The sequence below is a fragment of the Aphelocoma coerulescens genome, chromosome 11 (assembly GCF_041296385.1).
Source record: "Aphelocoma coerulescens isolate FSJ_1873_10779 chromosome 11, UR_Acoe_1.0, whole genome shotgun sequence".
Taxonomy (NCBI): Eukaryota; Metazoa; Chordata; class Aves; order Passeriformes; family Corvidae; genus Aphelocoma; species Aphelocoma coerulescens.
In genome coordinates this window covers 2,496,981-2,521,797 of record NC_091025.1, presented here as the reverse complement: position 1 = coordinate 2,521,797, position 24,817 = coordinate 2,496,981, and the positions used below count along the sequence as shown (strand labels likewise).

Below are 24,817 nucleotides of genomic sequence, written 5' to 3'. Positions count from 1 at the left end.
AGCCGGGTGGCACCAGGACATCCCTGCCCGCCTGCAGGCACAGCTCCACCTGGATTGTCCCCGAGGTGCCACAGGAGACCCCACAGGGCCCCCTCTCCCTGTGCCCAAACTGCCTTAGAGCCGCTCTGATTGTCTTGGTATTTTTTGGGGGGTGACAAGGACACCCCAGTGCCACCCACCCCCCAACCCTCCACCCTCTCAGCGCAATTTTTTGGGATTTTTCCTTTGGCAGATGGAGCCTGGGCAAGGCTCAGACACCACCCAGCACCATGACACCCACGATGACCCAGCTGGAGCAGAAAGAGCCCCAGAAAGCAAAGAAAAAGGGTAAAAATAAAAAAAAAAACCAACCACAGGAGGGTGGAAAGGCTCAGCTTCCCGAGGGACTGATGGTGGGACAGGGCCTGTCCCAGTGGAAAAGGGGATTTATGTTTCCTGGGTTTCGATTCTTTTTAAAACACTTCAATCTCTTTTCTGGCCTGACCAGCAGCAGTACAAACACGAAAAGCGAGTTCATCCTTTTGCCAAAAAACCAAACTGGAAAGGAAATAAAAACAGGGAGGGAGAAAGGGGGGGCAGGGGGGGTGGAAAAGGAAAAAACAAAAAGCAGAAACATCTTAAAAAAAAAGGCAAGCTTTTTATAACAATAATTAAAGCAATAAAAACATACAAAACTTTGTTGCTTTTTAATATATATACACAGTACAAGGCTGAAGCACCTTTTTTCTTTTTTTTTTTTTCCTTCCCCGCCTGCTCAGTCCCAAAGCCGGGGTGACAAAGTGACCCCACGCGTGTCCCTGCCCCTTCCCCGCCGACCAGGAACAAAAAGGGACCTTCAACCAGTTTATTGACTTTATTTTTTGATAGCCAAGTGCATTTCCAGGGGAAGCCCTGGGCTGGGGGTGCCGTGCCGGGAGCGGGGTCCGGCAGCACCCGGCCCCTGGGGCCCCGCCTGGGTTTAGTGTTGTCGGTGGAGTCTTTCATTGTCTTTTTTCTTTTTTTTTTTTTTTTAGAAAAAAAATCAAAGAACCAACAAAAATGAGAGTTATAAAGTGTGGGTGGGTGGAGGGGGGGGTGGGGCTTCAGCGCCGTGGCCCCCGGAGGAGGGGACAGGAGGGGACATGCCAGGGGCTGCTGGCCGTGGGATGGGCTCCCGGCTCCTCCCGGCTCCCGTTTGCTTCATGCATGGCACATTCTCCATTTATTTATTTCTCTTTTGTTTGTTTGTTTGTTTGTTTTCCTCCTTTTATTATTAATGGTTTGTCATTGTTGTTGTCGTGGTGTTTTGTTTGTTTTTGTTTGGTTTTTTTTGTGTTTTTTTTTTTTTTAATTTTATTTTTTTAGCTTCAAACCTCCCAGTGAAAAATATTAAATATTCAAGGTAATAAAATAGATTATTATTTCTAGACTATATGTTCGGCCTGGCCCAAGGAGCGTCACCTGGGATACCCCTTGAAATAACCCCTAGACCACTGCATTGCAGGCAAGGCAAGGCACTTCCGCAGGTGATCCAGCTCGGCTTGCAGGCGCTCCCGCTCCGACACCATCTTCTGCTTCTGGGTCCTCAGCTCCTGCGGGCAGCCAGGGAATGGGAACCGTCAGCGGGCACCAGACAGCTCGTGGAGTGGGGCAATAGTGGGGGAATAGGGTGGGGGTGCTGCAGGGGATGGGCAGTGCAGGGATGGGCAGTGCAGGGAATGGGCAGTGTGGGAATGGGCAGTGCAGGGATGGGCAGTGCAGGGATGGGCACTAAAGGGAATGGGCAGTGCAGGGATGGGCAGTGCAGGGAATGGGCAGTGTGGGAATGGGCACTAAAGGGAATGGGCAGTGCAGGGATGGGCAGTGCGGGAATGGGCAGTGCAGGGATGGGCAGTGCAGGGATGGGCAGTGTGGGAATGGGCAGTGCAGGGATGGGCAGTGCAGGGATGGGCACTAAAGGGAATGGGCAGTGCAGGGATGGGCAGTGCAGGGAATGGGCAGTGCAGGGATGGGCAGTGCAGGGATGGGCAGTGTGAGCATGGGCAGTGCAGGGATGGGCAGTGCAGGGAATGGGCAGTGTGGGAATGGGCAGTGCAGGGATGGGCAGTGTGGGAATGGGCAGTGTGGGAATGGGCAGTGCAGGGATGGGCACTAAAGGGAATGGGCAGTGCAGGGATGGGCAGTGCAGGGAATGGGCAGTGCAGGGATGGGCAGTGCAGGGATGGGCAGTGTGAGCATGGGCAGTGCAGGGATGGGCAGTGCAGGGAATGGGCAGTGTGGGAATGGGCAGTGCAGGGATGGGCAGTGTGGGAATGGGCAGTGTGGGAATGGGCAGTGCGGGAATGGGCAGTGCAGGGATGGGATCCCTTGTGGGATGCTGAGCTCGCCTGGATGCTCTCATAAGGGATTTGGGTGCCTGGGAAATAGTGGGGGAATAGGATGGGAGACAAGGAATGGGCACTGCAGGGTTTGGGATATGGCAGGGAATAGGGAACTACAGGGATGGGCACTGCAGGGAATGGGCACTGCACAGGATGGGTGCAATGGAGGCAGATGGGTGTGCTCTGGGAGGGTTGGGTGCCTTGAGATCAGATCCCAGACAGGCTGGGTGTCCAGGGGGTGGGTGCCCAGGGGATGGGGTGTCCAGGGGATGGGTGCCCAGGGGATGGGGTGTCCAGGGGATGGGTGCCCAGGGGATGGGGTGCCCAGGGGTGGGTGCCTGTCCCCCCACTCACCGCCATGCTGTGTGACAGCTGCTCGGCCGTCAGGCTCAGGGTGTAGTGCTGGGCCTCCAGCCGCCGGCACTGCGTCTGCAGCACCTGGCGCTCCAGGTTTTGTTCTGCAACATCCAAAGGACAGGGGCTGAGCACCGGCTCCTCCGGCTCCCTGCGCCACCCACAGAGGGTGCCAGCCCTGCTCAAGGCTCTGCCCAGCCAGCAGTGATTGCCCCCAGCATCCCAGGGCATTCCCAACCCTGGCACTGCCTGTGAGGAACCTCCAAGTGCCACTGGGAGGACGCTGGGCAGCTCTGAGCACACCAATTTCTCATGCATGCATCCGTTTTTGCAAAAACAACAACAGTGCCTGCTGCTTTCATGCTGCTCCTGCAGTGCTGGAGAACCCCCAGCGCTTCCCCAGCCCATCCCAGCAGGAACCAGTGACACCCTCCCAAGGGAAAATAAAGCAAAAAGTGGCATTTTACCCTCCCCGCCCAACCCCCCCGCACCCCCTACCTTCTATATGTTCCTGGTAAGCTGCAAAAATTGCCTCGATCCCTTGCCACTTGGGCCTGGGGTAATCTTCCTCCTCTTCCTCCTCTTCCTCCTCCTCCTCCTCTTCCTCCTCCTCCGAGGCGGAGTCCCGGGGCAGGGCGGGCAGTGGCCGGAGCGGCCCCTCGGCCGTGCCGTTGTGCGGGGGCCCGGCCAGGCGGGTGGACACCTGCAGCTCGGGGATGTTGTAGTGGATGGAGGCGTCCAGTTTGTGGTTCTGCTCCGCCGTCAGCGCCGCCGTCCCCCCTGTGGGCAGCCACAGTCAGCCCCGCTCCCCACGGCCCCTTCAAGGCATTAATTCCACCCTCCATGGATGTTTGGGGGGGTTACAGCATCTTCTGTGGGTTTTTGTCACTCCCTGTGCGCTGGAGTCGTTTTAGCTATCTCAATCACTCACTGACTGGGTTTGGAGGCTTTGGAGCTGTGTTATCCCTAATTTTTAGCTTCAGCAATGAGCTCGTGGGGTGCTCCAGAGACGAGGTTGCCAGTGCCAAACCCCAGTGGGAGAATACCCCAGTATCCAGACAGCTTCCTGCATCCCTGCTTATTTTTCTGGACATCAGGGAGAATTTCTTGACTGCAATGCCCACTGGAATGGGCTGCCCAGAGAGGCAGTGGAGTCCTCACCAGTTCAGGAATGGCTGGATGTGGCTCTGGTCTGCGTGACAAGGTGGGGATCGGTCACAGCTTGGACTCGACCTTGGAAGTCTTTCCCAACCCCAGTGATTCTGGGATTCTGGGACTTGTGTTTCTGTGGCGCTGTGTCCCCCCTCACAGCATGAGCTGGGAAATGCTCGTTAGGCCTTGGCCTTGATGAGTAGCACCTAGACTCAGCTCCTCTGGAGCTTATCACAAACCCTGTCTGCTTATCCCAGGCACTGCTGCTGTCTAACGAGCTCCTGTGTAACGAACAGCCTTCGAAACTTCTCTTCCTGGCCTGAACAACCCAAGTGGGATCATCATTTTGTTATCAAACTTCCACAGAGAGTCACTGACCTGAACTGGGGCCAGGGTGGAAAATTCCTGTGACTAAAGCCCTACAAAGTCCCTGAGTGAGACTCCAGGAGCTCTCCTGGACCACAGCGGGCTGGGACCAGCAAATTCCCTCTCAGAGCCAGGGAATTCTCACATTTCCTGCACTTGGAGGATCCCTGAACCACAGCAGATCCTGAGCTGATCCCCCACTACTCAAAGCTCAACACTTCACTCACTGAGCAGATGCAAAGGCATCCAAAGTAAGCATTTCACTGAATTCCAGGGGAATTTTCACAGGTACCTTGTACAGACTCTTTCTGTCCATGTGTGAGGGTGAACACGCCATAGCAAATATCCTGGGAATTTTACTCTCCTGGATTCTAAAGTACCTCAGATTGCTAAATTAGGCCTGGGAGGAAGTTACTGTTGTGTGTGAATTCTGTATGACTCCTCTGCTAAATTGTTTAACTTATCAATCAAGTTTAGGTTAAGTTTAAATGCTGTTAAGTGCTGTTTCTAAGTGCTGTTGGCCCTTCAAACATAGCCCGTTGCTCAAGTCCAGGCTCAGTTTAGCACAGGGGTCTGTTCTGAACTTGTGACTCAACACGAGGATCTACCATACTCCTTTTTGTCCTCCCCCTTTCCTATCCTTTTGTTTCCCCCTCCTCCAGCCCCCACATGGATTATTTGGGGTTTATTTATTGATGTTGGATTTCTGTTTGCTTTTTTCGGAGTGCTTTAACCACTTAATAAACAGGAGAGTGAACCTTGCAGATGAGCTTTGTTGTGATGCTGGTTTTACTCTAAGCCTGGTTTTGCTGATACTTTTGCTGGTGATTCTTAAAGCGACTTTAAAACACGAATTCCCAACAAATCCCCGTTACCTTTGTGCTTCTGCAGCGCCTTCTGCGTGGACTGCAGCACCGACTCGTGGAACTGGTGGGCAAACTCCTCGGCAATGAAGGGCTCCCAGGGCTTGCTCTTGCCGTTCATGCTGTGGGACAGCGGCACCGGGATGTCCTTGGGGAGGGGACCCCTGACGTAGCTGAGGATGCTCAGAGCCTTCTTCCCGGGGTGCCCATCACTCAGCCGGGGCTTCTCCGGCACCGTGCCCGACTCCTTGGGCCTCGGTGGCTCCTGGGCTCTCAGCTGCTCTAACCTGGAGGCTTCCACCGCCTTCGGCACCTCTGGCACGGACACGGCGATGCCCACGGGTTTATCCAGGTCCAGCAGGAGCGGCGGCACCGGCGGCTCTTTGGGAAGAGGAGCAGCAGTTGGCTACAGCCAGGACTCCGTGCGTCCCTCAAGGCAAAGCCGTGCCCCCCATCCCGAGACCCAGGGAAGGACCTGGGGCGCTTACCGGTGCTGGGGGCACCGGGGCTGTCCCGCGGGGAGCTCTTCACCACCACGGCGGCCGGCGTGGTCTTCTGCTTCATGGCCTGGAGCATCTCCACCAGCTTCTCCTTGTCTGCGGCATGGGAAGCTGAGGTTTAGTGTAGCCTCTGCTCAGCAGAGCAAGCTCAGGGCCCCAGGCAGGACCCCCCCAGGGCACCCCCAAAGCCGAGCGTGCGCGGGCCATGGCTGTTACCTTTCCTCTTCTCGGCGCTGATGTGCGTGAGGTTGAAGATGGTGAGGAAGCGCTTCTTCTCCTCGAAGTTGGGGCTGTTGTTCATCTCGTCGGGGCTGTAGCGGGTGGAGAGCGGGAGGCGCGGGGAGGGCGTGCGGCGCTTGTTCTGCACCGTGGGCGGAGAGGGGCTCCGCTCCCGCAGCATCCGCCGGCGCTTGCGCCGCTTCTGGCTCAGCAGTTCCTCCTTCTGCTGCTGCGTGGTGAGGCCGAAGAGCTGCAGGAACTCCAGCTTCTGGGGCGACCATGGGGAGAGCAGAGCAGGGTCATCCCCCATCCCCATTCTCATCCCCATTCCCATCCTCATCCTCATCTTCATTCCTGTTCCCATCCTCATCCCTGTTGCAGTACCCATCTCCATTCCCATTCCCAGCCCCATTCTCATCTCCATTCCCCTCATCCTCATCCTCATTCCTGTTCCCATCTCCATCCCCATCCTCATCCCACTCCCATTCCCATTCCAGTCCCCATCCTTACCCCAATCCCTATTTCCATCCCCACCTCCATTACCCATCTCCATCCCCATCCTCGCCATCCCCATCCCTTATCCCCCAGTGCCTCTGCAGATGTCTGGGGATGGTGGCTGCTCTGGGCACTGGGAACTGGTGTAAAGGAGGGGCTGCTCCCCCAGGGGACAGCAGGGGACAGGGAGGGGACAGGGAGTGCCATCAGTACCTCAGAGGACGTGTCCAGCTTCAGCGGGGGCTGCTCGGCCACGCAGCGGAGATGGGCCCGCACCTCCTCCTCGTCGCTGTCATCACAGGAGTCATCCAGGTCATAGTAGTACCCTGAGGATGGGGAGAGGCTGGCATGAGGCTGGGGACACCTTGGGAACCTGCTGGGACCCCTGGGAATCTTCTGGGACACAGGAGAACCCCACTGGGGATGGGGGTGCCTCAGGGTGGGATGTCAGAGAGGAGAGATGGGGATCCAATGCGGGGCCCAGCAGGATGGGGGCTGCAACCCAACAGAGCCCGGTCTCTTCTCCAGCAGCTGTGGGACCTCGGAGAGCATCGTCCACCCCCGTGTATCCTCTTGGCATGGCAGTGGCATGGGTGGCAGGGGGTCCATGGGGCACAGCCTGGGGAGGCTGTGGCTGAGCCCCCATCCCAAAGGAGTGGGGACAGCAATTCCAGCCCCCTCCAAGCTCTCCATCTCCTCCTCACCGCTGTTCTCATCCCCACTCCAGCAGCCCCATCAATATTTAAAACCCTCTTATTAGCTCCAGTTCATCATTTATTAATGGGGCATGTCTGGAGTGCAGGGTTTACCGAACCGCTCGGATGTGGGAATGTCGGCATTCCCGGGAGACCCCCGGCCGGGTCCCGGTGCCGGGGGGAAATCCCCGCTCCCTCACCTTTCTCACGGGCCTCCCGCCGCCGGCGCTCCTCCAGGTCCAGTTTGCTGACCAGCCTGCGGTGCTGCTGCACGAACTCGTCGTAGATGTACATGGGGTCCTGGGCGCGGGGCTGGGGGGGCCGGTAGGGCGAGCTGGGCTTGGTGGCCTCGGGGAACGGGGTGGCCGGGGCTCTCTGCTGGCTCAGGATGCTCTGAGTGGACTTTTCCAGCTCAGCTAGGAAGGGGGTGTGGGTGAAGGCCCCGTGCTCCGGGGCGCCGGGCTCCCGTCCCGGGGGGTATTTCTCCAGAGCATCCCTCTTCCTCGGCCCCTCCTCCAGCTTCTCCGGGCAGAAGACCCTCTCCACCTTCACCAGCGGGATGCCCTGGCGGCTGGGCTCGAAGGGTGCCGGGTGGCTGTGGAGGGCGTGGGGCTCAGGGAGGCGCCGGGGAGGGTCGGGGGGGCTCTCCATCAGCGAGACGGGGTTCCAGAGGGACGTGGTGACAGGGTGGTGCTGGGGCTTGGGGGAGATGAGGGGTGGGGGCCCGCCAAAGTGCTGCCCTGGCTCCCGGCTGCTCGGCTCGTGGCGGCTCGATCCCAACCTGCAGGGAGAGGAGAGCACCAGAGAGGTGAGGAGCTGGCACTGCCTGTGGAGAGCTGGCAGCGCTCCAGCACCGGGGGATTTTGGGGAGAAACGCGCCTGTCAGAAACACCCAGAGGGGTTTGTGCACGTGCTGCTGCCATGCTTGTCCCCTCCCTGCCACCAGCCTGAGCATGGGGGCAGAGTTAAGGCTGTGCATGTGTGGGTTGGGCAGAGATGTGGCTGCACCCCAGGAGCACTGGGGCTGGAGACCCCAGCCTTGACCCCCGTGTGGGGACAAGAGAGCCACCAGCCCTGGCACAGCCCCGTGGCGAGGGCAGTGCCCCGGTGCAGCCCTCCTCTGCCAGCTGGAGCCGGAGCCAGCCCGTTAGCAGGATAAATATTTCATGTGCCCAAGCTGTGCATTTAACACTTTTCCACTCCAGCGCCCCCGAGCTCCGCGCACAGAGCAGCGAGCTCAGCCCGGCGCCGCCATCGTGCCACCGCCGGCGAGGAGCACCGCCTGCCCCCCAGGATCCATCCCTCTCCCGCCCCGCTGGATGCTGGAAAAGGCTGGGGATGAAACAACCCCGGCTGCAGGTGTTCCGGGGTGACCTTGCTGTCTCCTCTCCGGTTTGGGGTGGGAGGAGCGGATGGGGAAGGGAGCCTGCGGCGGGCGTTCGCCTTTGTGCCGCCCCGTGATCCGCTCCTTATTATCCTCGATGAGCCGCGCTAATCCCCTGGATACCCAAAAATAACAAAGGGAGCAGGCGGCAGAGCTGGCTGGATGAGCCTGCACTGCTTAAGTGCTCAGCCACGGGGGTGAGCAAGCCCCTGTCAATCAATCCGGGGGTGTGGGCACGCTCCGCTGCCCCCCAAACCACCCGGCTCGGTGCAGGTGCCCCCCAAACGAGGCATCCACCACTGCCCGGCCCCGCTGCCCGGGAGGGGGAAGCTGCAATTAGCAGTGCCGGTGGCTGGGCAGCACCTGGCCACTCGCCGCTGGCCCCCGGCCACCTCCTGGGCTCGGCGCCTGCCGCCGCGCAGATGTCGGGCACTGGGAACGCCGGGCGCTGCCAGCACAGCCGGCCTGGCTGGCACCGCGTGGCAGGAACCCGCTGGCACCGGCCGGGCACCGCAGCTTTGGCTCGTGGGATGTGTGAGGGGCACGGCCATGGGGTGATGGACAGCTGATGGGGGGCAGAGCTGGGTAACAGGGTGGGCACAGACACAGGTTGGGGGGAAAATCCTATAGATCATCGTATCATGGCATCATGGAACGGTGTGGGATGAGGCGACCTCAGAGGTCACCCCATTCCACCCCCTGCCATGGGCAGGGACAGTTTCCACCAGACCAGGCTGCTCCAAGCCCTGTCCAATCTGGTTTTGACCACTTCCTGGGATGAGGCAGCCACAGCTTCTCTGGGCACCCTGTGCAGGGCCTCCCCACCCTCCCAGGGAACAATTCCTTCCCAATATCCCATCTAACCCTGCCCTCTTTCCACTTAAAGACACTTCCCCTGTCCTATCACTCCTTTCCCTTGTCCAAAGTCCCTCTCCAGCTTCAGCTACAGATACTCCAGCAAGGACAGCTGCAACACAGGAAAATGCAGCTCTGTTTTGGGGGAAAGTTCCATCCCCGGAGCAGGGCTGGCACCATCCCTACCTGGGGTGCTCGGGCCGGTGCTCGGGCTCAGCTTGGCTCGGGGCACGCCCTATGTCCAGGTGCTGCTCCAGCACTTGCTGCCGGAACTCCGAGACTTGGGATTGCCGATCCTCCTTCTCCTGGCGCAGCCGGCGCTGCCGGGCCAGCCACTTCTCCTCCTCGTTGGTGCGGTGGATGAGCAGCGCCGTGGCCGCGCTGCTCCCGGGCAGCGGGAACACGCTGTGGTTGGGGATGAGGCTGGGCACGGGGTGGTGGGAGCCCGGTGGCGGGTGCAGAGGGTGCTGGATGGGCTTCGGCGTGGGCAGCACCGAGTCCTTGAGTTTGTCTGCGTTGGGAAAGGGGTGACGGAGAGTCAGGGTGTGGAAGAGGGAGGGGTGAGCATCCCTGGGGCAGCCACTGGTCAGAGCTCAGCACAGGGGGCTGCCCACTCGCTGCCAGCCCAGCTGCCCGGCATGCACCGGGCACGGTGCCACCCCGGCCCGAGTCAGATGGCACCAGCACCGCGCCGCCGCTCCGAGCCGCCGCAGCTGGGCTCCTGGCAAAGCGAGCTGGCAGCCAGAACAGCCTGTCCCCGTCCCCAGCCACCTCCCAGGGCCACCAACCCCCTCGGCTTTGCCATCTGGAGGGGACAGGGGACCAAGGCAAGCTGTGGAAGGTGGGCATTACCTGCTCTGCCGGGCGCCAGCGGCTCCACTGGCTTGCCCCGCTCCTCGGCCGGGTGCCCCCGCAGCCCGTGCAGCTCCGCCACGGGGAGGAAGGGCCCTTCCATGGCTTTCACCATGCTCAGCTCCTTCTCCCGGGCACGCTCCCGCTGCCTCTCCAGCTCCCGTTCCCGCTCCTTCTCCCGCTCACGCTCCAGCTCCTTCTCACGTTCCCGCTCCCGCTCCCGCTCCTTCTCCCGCTCCCGGTCGGCTTCTCGCTCCCGCTCCTTCTCCCGCTCCCTCTGCCGCAGCTCCTCGTCCATCTGCAGCCTGCGAGGAAAAGCCAAAAAGAAAAGCACCAACCCCCAACATCCCCCTTGGAGCACCTCTGAAATCAACCCTGCATGCCTCTCATCATGCCCTGGAACACCCCTGAACTTCCAGAGCACCCCCAAACAATTCCTGGGCACCTGCCAGCATCCTCTGGAGCACTCCCAAATCCCTACTCATCTATCAGCATTCCTAGAGCACCCCAACACCACCCCTGGTCCTCTGTCAGCATCCCCTGGAGCGCCCCATCCATGCCCCCCACCATCCATCAGCCCTTCCGTACCTCTCGGCGGCGAGGCTGGAGATGCGCTCGGACTGCAGGGCAGAGAGGGAGGAGTGGGAGAGCTCGGGGGGGTACCGGACCCCCGAGAGGTGCAGGTGCATGGCCGAGGGGTGCAGGGGGGGCAGCGAGCCCGGCGCTGGCAGCGGGTAGAAGGGGGACCGCAGTGCCGACAGGCAGTACGACTCATCCATCCTGGGAAAACAGGGATGCTCAGACAGGCAAAGAAGCCCCCAGTTCCCCTCCCAGGAGCCGGATGGGGACTGCCTTCCACTGGGAGAAAGGGATGGAGAGCTCCAAAACACCCTCAGTGGCTCGTGCTCCCACCTCCCCAGACCCCAAAGCTCATCCAGCAGCAACTCCCAGGGATCCCAAGGCTCAGAGGTGCCCACCTGAAGGCAGGATGAGGGAAGGGGTGATGTGTCAGGTAGCTGGGGTGGTAGTAGGCGGCGGCGGTGGCCGGGTCGAGGCCGAGGGGCGGCAGGGAGGACATGCGGAGATCCTCGGCCGTGTGGTAGGGACGGAAGCTCCGCAGATAATCCTCGGTCACCGCGCTGGGAGGCACCACGTGGTGCACGGGCCGCTGCAGGCTGGGGGGCAAGGAGATGGTCACCATCCCTCACTGTCCCCGTGGGGAGATGTCACCTCCCCCAGGTGGGACCAGAGCTCAAAGGGCACACCCACATCCTGCAACCCCCCCGTCCATTCCGAGCAGACTCACTTGAGAGGCGGGAAGCGGGAGTCCTGGACCACGGAGCTGGGGGGCAGCCCGAAGGAGTAGGGTGTCCCCAGGAGGTGGGAGGGCACAGTGGGACCCCCCGCTTTCTCCTGCGTCAGGGGGGGCTCCGAGATGAGGCGCTCGCGGCCGGCGCTGCTGCTGCTGCCTCGCGACCCTGCTTCCTGCTGGGAGGCAAAGGGGCAGGAACGCCAAGATGGGCATTAGGGGATGGCAGGAGATGGGGAATCACTGCTGTGTCCTCACCCCGAGACCCTCAGTAGGTCCCCAGCCTGCCCTGCCTGGCACCAGTACCCAGGAGAGGACGCATCCAGCAGAGCATCTCCTGCATCCAGGCTTTGGAAGGGCAGCTGGAGGGGTGGGAGGGTCTGGGAGGCTACACCGGCAGGGCCCCAGTGGGAAAGGAGGTGCTGGAGCCGGGGCAGAGCTGAGGGCAAGACACCCATTACCTGCCCGGAGATTTATGGCCGCTTTGTTCTCCAGAGCTATTAATCATCCGGGCAGCAATGACACGGCCGGGGGAAATCCAGCTGGCCTTTGATAAGGGCCATAACCCAGCGGTCAGCCTGCAACCCCCAGCACCCCCCCGGCATCAGCAGCTGCCCTCAGGGCCTCAGCCGATTTCCATCAGCTTCCAACCCTGGTGTCAGGATGAAGGTCACTCCCTGGCAAGGGGGAACCACTTGGGGCGACAGGAGACCCCACAGGATCTGACAATTAGTGGGGTGACCCCCAGCAAGGCTCGTTTTGGTTTAAATATCATCACTTTTCATTGCGCCTTCTCCATTTAGCAGCTCAGGAGGATGAGGATGGCGGCACCCACAGCATCTCCCACACCGTGTGTGCATCCCTCCCCACCCCATCCCAGCCCACCCAGGGCAGGGCCAGGGCAGGGGCAGCCCCAAGGTCACCACGAAGGGTGCAGTGTCCCCCCTGAGCTCGCTGTGCGTGCCAGGCTCTGCTCTAATCACCTCCCATGCCGGGCACCACGCTGCGAGCACGGCTCTGCCAGACAATCACCGGGCTCGGTTAACCCCCACGCCGGGGGTGACACGGGGGTGACACCGTGCTGGGGAGCACCCAGACACCCCACACACCCCTCCAAGCTCCCGGGAATCGCGGCTCCATTTATTTTCCCCCGTTCCGCCCCCGGCGTTTCTCATCCCCTACCCTCGGCTCTCCGCTTTGTGGTTTAATTAGTCTTTCCAAGTGGCATAATCCCCCCGGGAATCTGCTTGTAGCATGCGGAGGAGAGGAGAACCACTAACGATGCTTCTTAATTAGCTGCTCTCCACCCGCCCCCCCCCTCCACTCCTCCTCCTTCCTCGAGCTCCCCTCCGGATGGCAGCCCAGGGATGGTGGCAGCGAGGGGACGATGGCAGCCCAGGGATGGTGGCAGCGAGGGGACGATGGCAGCCCAGGGATGCTGGTAGCCCCAGTGACAACAGCAGCTCAGGGACACACCAGTTTGGGGAAGGGACCAAATGTGGGCAGCCCAGTGATCCCTTGGGAGCCATGCACGGCACCCCACACCCTCCATCCTTCCCCCCAAACACAGCCATACCTGTCTGCCCTCGCTCCTCCAGACCCCGTTCACCGTCTTGGTGGGGGCGATGGTGACGACGGGCGGCGTGCTGGGCACGCTGTGCCCCCCCGGGGGCACGATGATGGGGCCCATGGGGCCACGCTTGGGCGTGCTGGCAGGGGAGCTGTGGTTGGTGGCCGGTGAGGACACCGGGGATGACTCGCTGCTCAGTGAGGACCCTGGAATTAAATCAAAAATTGAAGTAAGTTAGGAGAACACAGCAGTAACGGGATGAAATCACCCCCTGGAGGAGTGGGAGCCATTCCCGACAGGATGCCCTGCTGCAGGGAGCAGGGGTGGGGCACTGGGATGCATTCAGGGTGGTCAGCATCCTGCCAGACCCCCAAGCTGGACCCTCATCCTCCTATCCCAGAAGGAAGGTTCCCAGTGGTGCCAAAGGCTCCACCCAACACGGTGGGACAGGGCAGCCTCTTGCTCCCATTGAACAGGGACTGCCAAACCCCCAGTGCCACAAAGGCCCTTGGCACAAGTGACACCGATGTGATGCCAGCCCCAGACGGCCACATCTTCCCAAGGCAAACCCAGAGACTCCTTAATCCAGCTGCAGAAGTTGTCAGGGAAAAGCCAGGGCCTCTGGAGACACTGGGATGAAGGAGTGACTCCCTGAAACCCTTGGGCAAGGCTTTGGTTGCACTTGCATAATACATCTGTACTTTAGCTTATCCCCACCCCAGGGATGCTGGCCATATTTCCAAAGGAAAAATAAAAATGGAGCAAAAGTGGAGAACAGGAAAAGCAGAGAAATACAAATTCCACATTAACCAGGGCACACGGAGCCGGGTGTCTGCTCCACAGGACACTTCCCATTCCCCAAACCCAGCTGGGCAGCCTGGGGGGCTGCAAGCCCCCCAAACTCTGCTTCTCCAACCCAGAGTCTGCGTCAGAGGGAGATTCCAGCATGCCAGCAGGGATCAGCTGTTGGAGAGTGAGGAGTGGTCTGTGGGCACAGCAGGATGAGGTGACAGCGATGCTCCAGGGCAGTGAGCAGGGCACAGAGAGGGCCCTTGGCTCCCCCGAGTGTGCAGGGTGTCTCCTCATCTTCCAAGTGTGCAAGGCCACTCCCGAGTGTGCCAGCCAGCTCCTGTCCTGTGGGCACACCAGCCAGCTCCCAGAGCATGCCAGCAGCTCCTCACCCCGCACCCCACCTCCGTCCCCTCGCCCTCTCCTCACGCCACGCAACACCAGGAGGGAGCCAGGTGTCTGGGAACGCCGGGGGAAGCAGGAGCACCCCCAGGCAGCGGGAGGGATGCTGGGTGGGAAGGATGCTCCATGGGAAGGATGCTGAGCGGAGCAGAGGCCGAGCGGAGCATCCCACTGCCGGCTGCCCTCCCTGATTAATTATTCCCGAGTCGCTCCGAATCGCTTTCATTTGAAGAGCAGCAAGGCTGGGGGAAGGAGAAAGGCTGTCCCCCGACAAAGGAGGCCGATTTGACACCCACTGAAGTCTATCTTGTCAGCGCAAGGCCAACAACAATTAGCAGCCTAATCCCCTCTGAGCTGGGAAGCCATTACTCACCACGCGATAGCGTTAACAATCAATACCATCACAATGAGCCCGGCAATTAATGAAGCTAAAGTCTTACTTCAGAACCTTAATTCTCGCTGTGTGGCTTTAAACGGGAGGGTTTGTGATCGTTATAATTAACTGGTGGTATTCAGCCAGGAGTTAGTCAATGAAACTAATCTGGATTGGAGATGACAAGAAGCACAGTGTGATGGTGTCACCTTTGTTTTCTGACCTCCCGCTTCCCGCTCGGCGATAGCAGATTAGCAGCCCGGGCTGACAGGCAAATGTAATTAACAGCTGAGACCCTGACGGAGAACTGGGGAAAGAGAAGGGAAGGGGGGTGTGGAATCAAACCCACCCTGCGGACAGCCCCGGGCAGGACAAGAGGCAGCAGCCCCCGGGCAGGCGGTGGCTTTGTGGGGCTCTGCTGGGAAGAGGTCGGTCAGGATGAGCCTTGACAGTTTGGGATGCTGTGGAGCAGCAGGACATCCCTAGGGGTGTCCCAGCACACCTGTGAGCCCATAAAGATGGAAAAAATACAGTGATCCTGCATGGATCCAGCATCTGCCACAGCAGAGCAGCTCCCGTGGTGGAAGGGAAGGGGGGCGAGCATCTCCCGTTGTGGGAAGTGGGTGAGGATTTGAGGGAAAAGCAATTCACTTCCAGGCGCTAAAAACCACAGCAAGGAGAGAAACCCCCTTCCCAACACACACCCAAACCCACATGGATCAAAAACCTCTGGGATGGGCCACTTGAGGCACCCAAATGGGCAATGGAGGGGTTTCTGCAGACAAACTACGCAGGTGTTAAGGGGAAATCCAAAGGGAGCGTGGCTGCTTCTCTCCAGTGCCACAAAATCCATGCCCAAACCTGCTGATGTCCCTTGGGATGGGCTGAGCAGCTCAGGGAGGGCACAAGATGTGGGGTGCAAGGGGAAAAAAAAGTAAAATAATTCCCCAAACTCAATCACTTGCTCCAAAGGAAGCAGATGGGTTCCAGAGGAAGTAGCTGGGAAAAACGAGGAGCTTCCAGTGAGGATGAAGCATCACCAAGACCGGGCTCCCTCAGAGTTACAGGGACCTGGTATCCCCACACATTTCCTTGGGAACAGCCAATGCTTCAGGTCACAGCTATGACAGACATTTTAGGGCTGCAAGGAGGGTCTTGTGGAAGATGGTGCTTCCAAAAGGGATTTTCCAAAAAAGACCCTTGCAAAAGGGGTCTTGGAAAAAGGATTTTGCCAAAAGGGCCTTTAAAACAGGGTCTTCCAAAAAGACCTTGCAAAAAAAACATCTTGCAAAGGGCTTGTGTGTCTTCTCCAGGGATCAAAGTGCCCAGACAGTGGGCAGTGATCCAAGGGGAGCACCCGCCGATGCAAATAGCAGGGATAAAAGCTATTTCATCCCAAATCGAGGATACCAGCAGTCTCCTGAAACACTTCCCAGCCTGGGGATTGGCTGCCTCCCCCTCTGGGTGTGGGAGCCCCAGCAATTCCCACAGGGTGCTCCAGAAGCAGTTCACACCCAGCATCCCATATCCAAGCAGAGAGAGGGGGGTGTGGTGGAGGATGTGGGTGACAAGAGCTGGGGACCTTCTAGGGCTGTTTAGTTGGGGAAATTTGGCTGGGGAAGTAGCAAATTGGAGGAACCTCTGGAAAAAGCAGCGTGGTGGGAGGGAGCAGGGCTGGCCCTGCCATGCTGTGCTCTCCCAAGGCACCGTGAGTGATACAGCACTCGGATTACTCCGGATGAATTGAATTCCCAAACTGCCCCCTCGAGACACGACTCCAGGAAAACGCATTAGTTGGGAAATGGCAGGAAAACACCGGCTCCAGCTCCCAGGAAAGGCACCGGTGTTTGTCACCCCCCTGCCCCTGTCCCTGTCCCTGTCCCTGTTCCTGTCCCCACCTCTGGGCTCCTCGGCTTGCTTGGCGAGCTTGCGGAGAGCGGCGGCGAAGCTGGAGGAAGGTGCTGCCTGGACGGACAAAGTGCTGCTGGCGGCGGGGCTGCCATTGGGAACGATGGAGCCGTTCAGGGGGGACGGGGTCAGGGGGCTCACGGTGGCGGTGGTGCGGGTGGCGGTGGAGAGCATTCCTAGGGACGGCGACTTCGGCTCATGGCTCATGCCTGTGAACGAGAAAGCCCGGGTTAGACATGGGGAGAGAGGATCCTCAATTTCCCCCAGGAGCTGGGACCACCAACACCTTTCCTCTAGTTCGCCATCCCACCCCGAAATGCACCCCGAGTTCAGGCAATGGGGGGAATGCGGTCCCACATGCCAGCATCCCACAGACCCACTGAACCCCGGGATAATGGAGCAGGGCGGCCTCAGCGGAGCTCTGCAGGAATGACCAGGGTGTTTTGGGGGACACAGGGACTTCAGCATCCTGATGGAGGTGATGGGGAGAGGTGCAGCCCCCTGACTCGCATGGTGCTGCCAAAACCCAAGGCATCGCTGCTGCACCCCTAATTGCCACCACTGCACCCCCAAATCCCAGTGACTGCACCCCTAAATCCCCAATAGTGTATCCCTGGATTCCCAGAACTGCACCTTTAAATCCCCACCACTGCACCCCCAAATCCCCAATAACACATCCCTGGATCCCCAGAACTGCACCCTTAAATCCCCACCACTGCACCCCCAAATCCCCAATAACACATCCCTGGATCCCCAGAACTGCACCCTTAAATCCCCACCACTGCACCCCCAAATCCCCAGCACTGCATCCCCAGCTCCCCACATTGCACCTTCAGATCCTCATGCCCCAAATCCCCACCACTGCACCCCAAAGCACCGAGGTGCTGCAGGGCACGGTGACCCCAAAAGTGAGGTTCAGGTGCAGAGCAGGAGGGTGCAGCCCTCCCCGCGCCCCCCCCCAGCTGTCACACCAATTGCTCCAGGGCTCTCCACCTCCCAAAACAGCAACTGCTGATGTCAGGGCCCTTAAAATAGACTTCACCGAGCAGCTTCATTAACACCAGCCTAAAATTAGCCCCACTCCCGGGTGGGCAGGAGGACGGGGAGGGTCGTGGGGCAGCCCCCAACTCCCAGCGGGCCTGGAGGCAGCTCGAGGCATTGAGACGCCGGAGCACCTGGAGCATCCACTGCAGAGGGCGGATGGAGCATCCCCGGAGCCCCCGCAGCATCCCGCTGCAGCGGCTGGCCGGGGAGCGCGGCGGGCGCGGCGGGAGCCGGGGGGGCACGGGGGGCACTCAGCGTTGATTAATCTTTGCCCCCCGGCCCCAGGAGAGGCGGCCGGCGCGGCGGCGCGCTCCCCTCTGCCCTCATTATACAAGCATTTATTAACTCCGCTGCTCTCAGCCATTGACTGCCGCCTTGTCGACACGCTCGGCTCATGTAAATTCATTACCAGAACAGCTGGGAAGCCAACTCGCCACGCCAGCCTGGCCCCGGCACCCCCGGGCTCTGCGCTGGCACCCCCTGGCTCTGCTCCAGCCCCGGGGGAGGGCTCGGTGCTCCCCCGAGAGCGGGGCACCGGGATGTGCCTGCAGCACCAGGCACCCACGCACCATCCAAAGGGGACGCAGCGCTCCAGGCACAGCCTGTGACTCCCTTGTACCCCCTGGGCACTGCCCCACATCCACCAGGCACAATCCTGCATTCTCCAGGCACTGCCTGGCATCCCCTTGGCACAGCCCTGCATCCCCCAGCACTGCCCCACATCCACCAGGCACAATCCTGCATCCCCCCAGGGACTGCCCCACATCCTCCAGGCACAGCCCTGCACCTGCCCAAGCACTTCCCAGTGCTCCCCAGCTCCTCCCCACCTATTAACCCCAGTACAACCCCGTCTTCCAGCCCCAGTCCGGGTCTGGAGATGCTTTTCCAACCATCCGGTGGGATCAGCAGGCTGGTACACGGGCACGGGGCTGGCAGCTGAGCATCATCCGTGTGATGCTCAGCTGATCCCCGCGGCCCCAAACGCCTCCCGGTCAACTCATGATCCCGAAGGGATTTGCCAGGCGAGCGCAGGGCGGCCGGGAGCCGGCGAGTGGCCGGGCAGCGTGCGGGGAGCTGGCGTGCCCCCCGGGCTGAGCCGTGCCGCTGCCCCAGCCGCGCTCCAAACCAGTTCTGCCGCTCCCTCCCGGTGATAAAATCGGCGCCTCCGCCCAGGCTGGGGCCCGAGCAGCGCCGCTCACCCGCCGTGCCCCGCCGGCTCTGGCGTCCGTCTGTCCGGGCGTCCCTGGGCTGCTCCACGGGCCAGCTGCCAGCTGGGGAAACTGAGGCACGGAGAGCTGGCGGGGCGGCAGCATCCACACGGAGATGGGATGGGATGTGAGGCTGCCGTGCTGCGTCCCCCCCATCCCTCCGGCATCCCGTCGCCTGCACGGCGTGGGTGCCACTCACCCCTGCGGGTGGCTGGGGACGCCGTGACGCCCCACGGTGAGGTGGGGCCCCCCCAGCTCTGCCCCTCCCCGGCTGCTTCTCCCAGCAGGCAGATCCGTGTGGAAAAACAGGTCAAGTTTGGTGCCTGGAGCAGTCCAGGGTCATGGCAGCGGTTGCCTCACCAGGGCGGGGAGATGAAGCCCAAAACGGGACAGGCTGTCCCTCCACTGTCCCCAGCCCTGTGCGGGTACAGGGCTGGCACTCCCATGCACTCCTCCTTGGGAAACTGATGCCTGTACCCCTCCCCACGCCAAGGCAGGGGGGCTGGGGGGCCACGGGACACCTGGGTCCCCCGCTGAGGCCACGAGGGAGCTTGGGGACCGGGGAGCAGGCGATGTGTCACCCTGTCCCCGTCCCTCCCACAGCATGTGCCCGGGCACAGCAGTACAGGGAGTGTCTGGCATTCCCGGTGCCCGCTGGCTGCCTGCCCGCGGGAGCAGGCAGCTCCCTGCCCGGCAGGAGGAGGAGAGGGGATGGCAGGGTCACTGCCACGCTCCCCTCACCATTCCCTGCGCCACTCCTTCCCACAGCGCCACACATGGCACCCGCCATGGGGCTGGCATCTCCGCCGGCACAGGACCCCAAACCCCTGACTCCTGGAGCGGTGCTCCCGCCCCCCCGAACCCCCGCATCCCTGGCTCAGGGCTGGGAGCCGGGAGCTGGGAGCGTGCCATGTTCTCTCCATCTGCTCCTGATGATGCTGGCGGGTTTTTTGGCAGCAGGAGCCTCCTCCGGCAGCGAGAGCAGAACCAGTCTGGCTGCCTGGTGGGGCTGGAGACAAATAAAACCCCTTGGCAGCCGCCGCGGGCAGGCAGGAGCGGGCAGCGAGGGGCAGGGATGGGCTCCCAGAGCCCTGAAATCCCTGGGCACGGGGTACGGCTGTCGGGAAAAGGGAAGCGGGCAGGTTTAGCACCTCGGCTGCCGATTGCCCCCTTCCCAGCACCTTGAAAGGCCTCTAATGAGCGTGGAGTGCCCTTGGGAGCAGATTGCCATTGAACTCGACCTGCACCAGCCGCCCGCTCTTACAGCAGCTATTTTGAGCTCCCGGGCTCCCAAGTGCTGGAACTAATAATTTATTACCAAATACGATCAGGCAGCAGCTCCAGCCCCTGGCAAATGGAGCGGAAAAAAACCCAGTGCGGCGGGAGGCCGAGGGAGTGGGGAGAGACGAGCATCCTGCATCCTCCTCCTCCTCCCCCGGGATGGATCCGCACCCACCCACCCCGCAGGACCGCGGCTGGGACGGAGCCCACTTGGCCAAGCCCTCTGGAAGGCTCCACCATGCTCGCTGTTGCTGGTTTCCCGAGGGATTTGGGGTGATGAGGTCCCCCCTCAGCCTTTCCCCCCTCTCTCAGCGCCTCTGCTCCCGCTCCGGAGCCGCATCCAGCTGCACGCTCCAAGCAGGAACAGCTGCTCCGCATGGATTTTCAATGCTAATGGCCTCGCATTGTCAGCTCCCCCTTCCCTCTGCCTGAATGCAGCGGGCAGAGCCCCAGGATGGAGGGCAGGGGGCCAGGGCCAGCGTGTGCCCATCGTCCCCCTGTCACATGCCCCGCCACCCCCTCGGGCAGGGGACAGGCAGGGGACAGGCAGAGGGCAGCAGCTCCTCTCCCGGCGATGTCCCGCCGAGCCGCCGCACGTTTTCCACCCCTCATTAAAGCAGCTCTGCCGCCGCACCTCCAACATGCTCCATTAATTAATTAATTGATCGATCAGAGCCCGCGCTCCTGCCCTCCCTTCCTTTCCACCTCCCAGCACGCAGCTGAAACGAAGGGAGGTGGCGGGGCTTGGTGCCCCCAAATGTCCCCAAGCGCTGAGAGATGCAGGCGTGACCTCTGTCCAATTTTAGGGTGCCTCAGCACAGAGCCCAGGGCCCATCCTGGGAACATCCCCCATCCCCTCGGAGGGCCCTGGATGGGTCCCCCATGGTGAGGAGCACCTTGGTGGCCAAAGATGGGATTTGGGCCTCCCCGTGGAGCCCCGGCACGGCACCGAGCATCCGGCACAATTATCTGGCTGGGCCTCCATCGATCACTCCTCCATGGACCATTGATCTGGCAAACGACAACAAGCAAACTAATAAGAGCTCATTTGGAGGGTGCAGTGCTAGGGATGGAGCGATGCCGGCTGGTTTCTCTCCCTTCCCAGCCTTCCCGTGCCCAGCCAAGCAGCCCTGGGAGCCTTGTCAGCCCTCAGGAAAATCAAGCCAGCAAAAGATTTACTTCAAAGCAACTTTCTACCCTGTTTCTGTCCTGTGTTGAATGCTGGGGGCTTGCAAAATCAAGCCCCTGTGGCCCACGGGTGCTGCTGGGCCCTGAACTCCCCTCTGCAGCTCCAGGGCTGGGTTGGCAACTCCTCTCGGCTCCTGATGCCCAGATCCAGATGTCTCCTGAGGATCCCTCTGCTTTGGGGCACGTGGGGTACAGTCCTCACCCCTCTGCACTGGCATCTTCTGGGGCTCAGTGGCTTTGCGGGGTGCTGGGCACTCCATGGGGCTGCCAGGCATCGCCTGGGAGAGACTGGGCATTGCACTGGGATGCTGGGTACGGTCTGCGGGAGATTTGGGCATTGCACTGGGATGCTGGGCATCACCTAGGAGGGAGCTGCACTGCTGGGCACTTAATGGTGCTGCCAGGCATTGTTTGGTGCTGCCGGGCACTGCACAGTGGCATTAAATGGTGCCACTGGGCATTCCACGGTGCCACTGGGCATTCCATGGCGGTGGCACTGGGCATTCCTGGATGCTGCAGGGCACTGCACGGTGGCACCGGGCATTCCACAGAGCCGCTGGGCAACGCCTGGGTCGGAGCCAGGCGCCACACGGCGCTGCCAAACCTTGCACGGCACGACCAGGAACGAGAGTGGGCAATGCCCGGCGCATCCAGGCTGCCCTCCCATGCCCACAGCCCCGTGCCCCACGTCCCCAGGCTGGCGCAGGCGTGCGGCAGCGGCGCATTGTTTTGGGCGCAGGATCCCTTGCCCAGCAGATGGCAGGTATAACAAAGCAGCTTGCTGCGGCCAAGCCAATTATTTATCTAATTATGATTTACCACTTAACCACATGATCTTTCTGCAGAGTTGTAGGCAATTAAAACCAGGGTGATTATGTGGATTATGCAAATCGGCTGGAGCCGAGCGAATAAAATTGGAGATTAGAGTTTCACACAGGCTGGATCTTGCACGGGGCAGGTCCTGGAGGGGCAGGGGCAGGGCAGGGGGCTGCAGGCAGGGCAGGGGCAGGGGGAGACAGGGCAGGGGGGCTGCCAGGACTCAGCCAAGGGAAGGGGCTGCAGGACACAGCTGGGAAGTGCCAGGACAAGGTGAGCGGATGCCTCTTGCCACCCCACTGCCTTCCAGCTGCTGTAACCCCCTCCAGCACTGAGCCCACAGCCAAAAACTGCCCCCATCACGGGGGTGGGTGCCCACAGAGAACCCCCGCTGCTGGTGGGTGACTCTGCTGGCACCTGGGACTCGCCAGCATCCGCCCTGGCTGCACCCCAAAAAGCAGAGAGGGGTTACACAGTGCAGCCCCCATCCCTTACCACTTCCACAGGGCAGCTCACGCCAGGCTCCAGGGGCAATTAATAACAGGTGCTAATAACAGGTATTAATAACAAGTACTAGTAAGGGGCATTAATAACGAGTATTAATAAGGAGCATTAATAACACCGCCTGGCAGATTACGCCGCCCGCCCGGCTTGATATGAGATTTATGGATGGCGCGAAGTCCGGAAATACGGGAGTATTAATGGTAATTCCTCGTGTCCCAGCAAAGGTCACGGGCAATCTCCATCAATCCCACTGCAGAGCCGGGGGTCCGGGCAGGATGGGGGGGGTCCAGGCAGGATGGGGGGGGTCCAGGCAGGATAGGGGGGTTCCAGGCAGGATGGGGATCCCCCCTTCACTCCCAGGTTTCCCCCGCGGTTTCTGGTGGTGCAGATGGTCCCAGCACGGGCCAGAGCAAAGGTTTTACCTCGGGATAAAAAATGATCCCTGGCAAACAGAGAATTTGCCGCGTGGATTTTCACTTCCCCAGTACCAGTGCCATCTGCTCCCCATCAGTGCCCCACACCCCCAGCGCTGAGCTACGAGATGCTGCGGAGGTCTTGGGAAGACCTTGGATTCCTCCAGGCCTGGGAGCACCTGAAGTGTCACCAGGGCCACCTTGATGGGTGTTTCCCTTCTCATGAAGCCCCTCAAAAAAATGAGGAGGGCTTGGAGGAGCAGAGATGTCCCTGGAACCAGACTCTGCTGGGGATGGGGACACGCTGCCAGCACTGGTGGGACAGATCCAGCAAGTTCCTCATCGCAGGGAAGATCAACCAAAACCCCAGCAAGGGGAGCAGGATCCTCTTCTCTTCCCACGCCGGGATTTAGGGTGATTAATAGCGGTGATCCCATGTGCCGGTGCTGGGAAGGCCGGCCCGTGCCCCCACGAGCAGCATCTTCCCTTTTCGCCTACGGTAATCCTCAGCCTTTCGAGCAAATTATTAAAATTCACTTATATTTAATCTGCCTGCTGGAATTAATTGAATTTTTACGCTTGGCAAATGTCAGTGGGTGCACGCTGCCTCCCAACGGGGACCCGGCTGCAGGTGCAGCGGGCGCAGCCCCTGGCTCTCACCGCTCTCCGGGGATAAATCCCACCCCGGAGCAGGGGACAGGGTGCCCACAGGCCCCGCTGGCAAGGGCAGTGGGATGCCAGGATGCCAGCACCCTCCTAGCTCCACACCAATGCTCAGCAACACCAGGCGTGCACCCCCCAAACCTCCCTGTGGAGGGAGGCTCCCCCAAATCCCACGGGATTCCCACTGTGGTGGCTTTGCAGGGGACACGGGGAGCCCCTCTCTCCCTTTCCCACACCCATGCTGGAGATGCCAGTGCCCTGCCTGGCATTGTGGTCGCCCTCCGGGTGACGAGAGCCTTCGTCCCCTCCCCATCCTCCTCCTCCTCACAAATTGCCAAAGCTTCTAATTTGCCCGCTGGGAAGGCCGAGGGAAAAGAGCCTCTATTTTGCCGGTAATAAGCCCTCCAGACAAAGGCGGGATGAGCCATTCAGCGCCGGGAAGGGGGAAGGGTCCGGCCCCACGCCGGAGCGGTGCCAGGGGCTCGGGGAAGGGAGAGATTCCCTCCTTGCCGGGAGGGACACGCACACAGCATCCCGGCCTCACCCCAGGATGACCCCAGGATGATCCCGAGCTCCTGGATGGGCGGTGGGATGGGACACACCAGCCACGGCGCTGGGGACACTCCGGCCCTGCAAACTGACACCAATTCCCAGCCCCACGTGGCCTCAACTCGCTGTCGCCCCCGGGAACAGCCCCGTTCCCGGCCCGGGGATGCTCGGGGATGCTCTCCCCACCCACCGGGATGGAGAAGTTCATGGTCGAGCGAGGAGTTCACGGTCGGCAGGAGCCACGGGGGACCCCCGGGCCCCGGCGGGCAACTTCCAAACTTGACTGGCGCTTGTCCCCCCTCCACCGCCCGCCCGGGATTATCATAAATTAAGACGTAATTACTCCATGGAAATTTACAGCACAAAGCTGCGGCGCTAACAAGTGTGTTTGGCGGCACCGGGGGGAGATACAAAGCGCTATTGTCTGGCAGGCGCCAAAAAAGCTGCTCTGCCCCCAAACCCACACATCCCGGGGACGGGGATGAGGGTGGGGACGGGGACGGAGCGACACCACGGCGGCAGCGCGGGGAACCACGTTTGTTTGCCAAGGAGCCCCCAAAAGGAGGGTCCCAGCAGGGAGGGGTGGGTGAAGGCTCCCCAGGGTGAGGGGTGCCCTCCATGCAGGTGCCACGGCTCTGCTCCCCAACAAAGGCACCTCCTTTATTCCCTCAAATGACTCTCAGCTCCCATCCACGGGTGCTGCAC

The 24,817-nt window shown here is 60.9% G+C and overlaps 1 protein-coding gene across 1 annotated transcript in view; it reads right to left on the bottom strand.

The window, feature by feature from the left end:
- Positions 1 to 636: 636 nt before the first annotated feature.
- Positions 637 to 24,817, bottom strand: part of GSE1 (Gse1 coiled-coil protein) — a 62,139-nt gene continuing 37,958 nt past the window's right edge. Inside the window, exons 2-16 of the mRNA XM_069027208.1 lie at positions 16,437 to 16,655; positions 12,981 to 13,180; positions 11,402 to 11,583; positions 11,073 to 11,270; positions 10,684 to 10,875; positions 10,096 to 10,400; positions 9,430 to 9,754; positions 7,205 to 7,785; positions 6,523 to 6,635; positions 5,812 to 6,082; positions 5,584 to 5,691; positions 5,108 to 5,476; positions 3,213 to 3,494; positions 2,715 to 2,818; positions 637 to 1,571 (exon numbers count right to left, since the gene is read on the bottom strand). Coding sequence (XP_068883309.1) covers positions 1,437 to 1,571; positions 2,715 to 2,818; positions 3,213 to 3,494; positions 5,108 to 5,476; positions 5,584 to 5,691; positions 5,812 to 6,082; positions 6,523 to 6,635; positions 7,205 to 7,785; positions 9,430 to 9,754; positions 10,096 to 10,400; positions 10,684 to 10,875; positions 11,073 to 11,270; positions 11,402 to 11,583; positions 12,981 to 13,180; positions 16,437 to 16,655 — 3,584 coding nt within the window. The 3' untranslated portion in view covers positions 637 to 1,436. The remainder of the gene's footprint in view (positions 1,572 to 2,714; positions 2,819 to 3,212; positions 3,495 to 5,107; positions 5,477 to 5,583; positions 5,692 to 5,811; positions 6,083 to 6,522; positions 6,636 to 7,204; positions 7,786 to 9,429; positions 9,755 to 10,095; positions 10,401 to 10,683; positions 10,876 to 11,072; positions 11,271 to 11,401; positions 11,584 to 12,980; positions 13,181 to 16,436; positions 16,656 to 24,817) is intronic.